A 4,565-nucleotide genomic window follows, 5' to 3' on the forward strand; every position below is an offset into this window, starting at 1 on the left:
ATTCTAATCTTCTATCCGTCTATAATCTTTCAATTCTTAAATATTCTTTCTCAAAGCACTGTTTTTTTGGACAGTTACAAAACAAGATGCATGAACGAATTTGGTGTGTTATTGTGAAATGAGAATAGCGATACTTAAAAGAGTCTAATATTTATGATTTTTCCTGATGAGTTGAGTTAAGTAACAAGTATCAGGATTGTTTTGTCGCCTAGACCCTCGATAGTTATTCAATGTAATAATTTCGAAACAGAAATATTAGGCAACCAAAATTTTAGAGTTTCTCACAATCAACTTTATTTAAGTTTCAGAACAGCCATGTTTCAATGAATATATATAGATCATATTTATCTTCGAATAGTATTGTGTTTGAGAAAGAAAAATAGTTTTAAAAATATAACGACAAATCTTCTATATCTATCAAAGTAGCATCCTGGCTCATCTGTAGTTCATCGCGCTTCATAAGCAATTGTACCAGTTTATCGTTTAACATTTCAATATATCTCTGTAAATCATTAACAATCACTTGAAGTTGAGCGATATTCAAATTGGTGAGAAATTGTCGTGAGACGCGTCTCTTGTCGTCTTGCCATATGACGCCGGCATTTCTCACTGCTCTGCGTATAACCCCGGTGACAAATGACGAATCGTTATTGTTATTGCAGTAGTCCACCTGTATCACGAGAAACAAATGAAGATAATTTAATTAATTAATAAAGCTTCTTTCAAGGAATCTTTATTAAAATTACCTTCGTACTAACATATTTGATGAAATGTGAATATGTTTCCGATTCAATGTTAGAATCTGGATACGATGGTTTCCAAACGCTCATGAACCGATCAATGTCACTTGAGTCCGGATAGTTGGACTTTGAGACCTGAAATTGAAAAAAGTTATAAGTTACAATTGTTCAACAAGAAGAAGTTTGTGTTCACCTCTACAACTCCTTCATTAACGTAGATGATAACAGGTTTTTGGGTTACATTCGAAGTAATCGCATTGAGTGCCTTCTTCCTTTCGTTCATTCTGCTGGAACGAAAAGATAAGGTTATGTAGTATTGGAAACAAGAATGCATTTAAGTTCGTTATTTCCATACTGTTCATACTTAAACTACTATAATTCCATTAAGTTTACTGATTTCCGATTGAATTAGAAGACTCTGCTAGAAATTTCAATATGTTCAGCCGTTGAACCCATGAAAACCAAGCGAGATATTCTACTAGGTGTTTACACTGGATTCTTTTTTTAAACGATCTTATTTTACACGGTTTTATTTTAAACGACTTTTTTTAAATGATTTTCTCGAAATAAGGCGATTTTGAACATTTTGAAAACAGGTTCTACACATTCCCGCTTTTTGTCCGAACCACTCTTGGGTGGTAAATGGATTCGGACATTGCTTCCCGACGGAAACATTTGCCGGAATGGCCACTTAGAGACTCTGCGGATGTTCCGGAACAACCGTGGCTTAAAACCCAAAACAGAGCAATTCAAAACAAATCTTTGAGCTTTCCGGTTTCACTCAAATCACTTCAGAATGGTCTACTTGGTTGGAAATGATCGATTTACAGTCCAAGTTGGCCACTTTACTCAAAATGAGCGATGAATTTTGCCCGGTTGTTTCGAACTTTTTTTATACGATTTCTTTTTTTGCACGAACACAACAATCGTTTAAAAAAAGAATCCAGTGTATTCCAGCTGAAAATTTAAATTTTTCAATCAAATTCTGATGAATGACTTGGAAAAAGTGCCAAAATCTCGAAATCTCAGGCCCGAAATTTTGCTACAGTATTACACTTGGAGGTTACCTCCATCCATTACATCTGCCTATACAAATACCTAATTTTCAATTAGATTCAAAACATGTCCTGGTTTAAAATTTATTTATCTTAAACAAAAATCAATTTCTGTGTTCAAAATTAGGATTGTGTATTCAGTTTAGAATTCTGTATAACATTAGAAACTATTATGAAATTTTATTTCCACATTAAGATTTGAAATAATCACCAATTCTATGAAGCATTCAAACATGACAAAATTCATTCTGATAATACAGGGTGTATTTTTTATAAAGACTCCCTAGACGGACTGATAAAAAAATAATTTAAAAATTAAATAAAGTTAAAAACCGAAAGTTTCGAAAAAAAAATTATAAATTTCATATTGATAAAAATTTATAGAAATTGCGATTTATGTCTAATTCATATTATTTAGGTATCCGGAATTTTTCTTTAGAAATCGTAGGTATTAAATTTTTGAAATTCTGGTTTAGAAATATTGTATTTGGGCTTAGATACCCAATTCAACTGAAAATAACAAATTAGAAATAATATTTAAGGTAATTTTGGAGATTTTGTTTAGTGATTTTTCTAATAATTTTATGCTTAAAAATAATATTAATTATGAAATTTATTTTTAATAAAAATTCGTTGCTGACTAAAAAAAAATACAATCTTCAGGTAGAAAATTCTGGCTAGTGTTTATTTAATATTTCCTTGGTTTTTCAAAAACATTTGATCAGCGTTCGACTAAACCGAACCGACAAAGTTTCAAACTGAAATATAAAATCAATTGAGCTTGTACAAATATTTCCTACTAAATCATATTAGAACCTAAAACTTTTAATTTCCTTCTTTTTTTTTAATATTTCAATTTGCCCAACAGTTTGGGAGATTTAGTTGATTAATTGCTGATTTAAGTAAAGTCAACTAGTTCATCTGTTAATTAAGTTCTCAAGTTATCAAGTTCATTTTTTATTTCGCAATTTGTAATAACACAAATTTTGCATACAATTTCAAAGATTGTAGGACTTACTTTCGAAAGTTTTGATTTGAAACACAAAACTATTAATGTAAAATAATTGAAATATGAATAATCAGAGTTCAATTTTTATGTATTCGCACAAAGTTTCAGACTGCAATGCATTGTCTATTCCGTTTCGTGTTTCATGAAATCTGCGTTAACTCACACAACAGGCTTTTAGTGCTCAATTAGAACTCGTTTTCAACAAATCAGATCCAAAACAAGTGATTTTTCATATTTTTAAAAGTATTTTTAGTGTCATGCTAAGCAAATGCAACCATTGCACATAACAATTTATCGGTTCGTTAAAAGTAAAGTTATTTTTCTTAAGAATGTTTGCATGTTTTACCTGATTCCTGTGTCATCGTTCGATTCCTGTTGCAACCAGGAGTTCTGGAAGTAGATGGAAGTCAGAAATTTTTTCGCTCGTATATGTAAGTAATGTATCTTTCTACACTAACCTTATTCATGTCATGCACGATTGATGTTAACATGTTTAGTTTTTTGTAGCAAAGTGCGATGCAATATAATTATTGTATTACGTAGAAAAAGAACTCGAAGCTATATTCCAGAATTACTTGCTGTTGATGAGAGCCGCTTCTAGAAATTCTTTAGACAAAGTTTCCCGTGTGAGCTGATTATCTATGAGGAGCCATCATCTTCAATCCTTTTTTCCAAGTCGATCAGGACACAGGAACAAACTCAACTCGTATGAGCACAATTTACAGATAACCATTTGTGAACTGATTTCGATAATTGTAGATCGGGTTAACTAGTTCAAAACATGTTTTGTCAGCCCAAGAAACAGAATGAATTTAAAAATTACAGATTTTTCCTCATTCTAGTAGTGCGCATGTCCTGTAGCCCACGAGTAGAAACGACACGTGTATGGTAGAAGGTCGCTTTATGGCCAAGCACTAACGAACGTAACAAACGATAAATAACATACAAACTCACAGAAATGTTCCAGCTACGAGAGAATTTATTTAAAACAACTTCAGCTTGACCCACTGTGCTTAACAATAATGTTTTAATATATATTAATCAATAGCGTGTTTTTTTTAAAACCAGTTATGCAATTAGCGCTGTAATCGCATTTTTTATATGAATTTGACAGCAGTCAGATGGCAACTGGGTGAAAAAACGACGCTTTAATTAAAACAATTATCTTTTTTAATGTCATTCTGAATATACAAATGAATAAGCGGAATTACCCCTTTACTGCATGAACTATGAAAGCATTCAAATTGAATATTTTGTTGAGGGAAGTAACTTAATTTTTTTTCTTTTTCTTCTTCTTATACCAACATAGTCAAAACATGTAAGCATCTCGCCTGATAAATGAAAAGACTTGTGTCGTCAATTTTTATTTTCAACAAAATCTCTGTTACATAAAACATGCATTGTAGAGATAAATACGGCCAGGCCAACCATGTGGTAAATACCGTAAACGGGACATCATGCAACAGCAGGCTTAGAAGCAACATTTCTATCCCACAACACCTATTCAATTTGAATTTAAATATAATGTAATAAAATTATAATTTAAGGATAACAAAATGATGATGACATAACTTTTCAAATTTTTAATTCTCATTGAAAATTAAAAAAATCGAGCAATTGATGTATTTAATTTTTATATTTTTCTAATCCTATATAATCCTATACCAATGATCGGCAACCTTTTGAGTCGGAAGAGCCAAAAACTTTAAATTTTCAAAATTTCTGAGTTCGAAAGAGCCATATTAAAGATTTATTGTATAA

General features: G+C 31.3%; 1 protein-coding gene across 2 annotated transcripts; it reads right to left on the reverse strand.

Annotated features, from left to right (window-relative positions):
• Positions 1–269: 269 nt before the first annotated feature.
• Positions 270–3,664, reverse strand: LOC129760036 (uncharacterized). Of its 2 annotated transcripts, none has more exons than XM_055757617.1 (5): positions 3,263–3,664; positions 3,151–3,194; positions 934–1,027; positions 747–875; positions 270–670 (listed from the first exon to the last, which is right to left on the reverse strand). In XM_055757617.1, exons 1-5 carry the CDS (start codon positions 3,293–3,295, stop codon positions 386–388), a joined length of 585 nt encoding a protein of 194 aa, XP_055613592.1. In that variant the 5' UTR covers positions 3,296–3,664; the 3' UTR covers positions 270–385. The 2 variants fall into 2 exon arrangements, with proteins under 2 accessions (XP_055613592.1, XP_055613593.1); XM_055757618.1 differs by having other exon boundaries at positions 934–1,024; positions 3,263–3,662.
• Between the last annotated feature and the right edge of the window lie 901 nt (positions 3,665–4,565).

The sequence above is a fragment of the Uranotaenia lowii genome, unplaced genomic scaffold (assembly GCF_029784155.1).
Source record: "Uranotaenia lowii strain MFRU-FL unplaced genomic scaffold, ASM2978415v1 HiC_scaffold_380, whole genome shotgun sequence".
NCBI classification, from domain to species: domain Eukaryota; kingdom Metazoa; phylum Arthropoda; class Insecta; order Diptera; family Culicidae; genus Uranotaenia; species Uranotaenia lowii.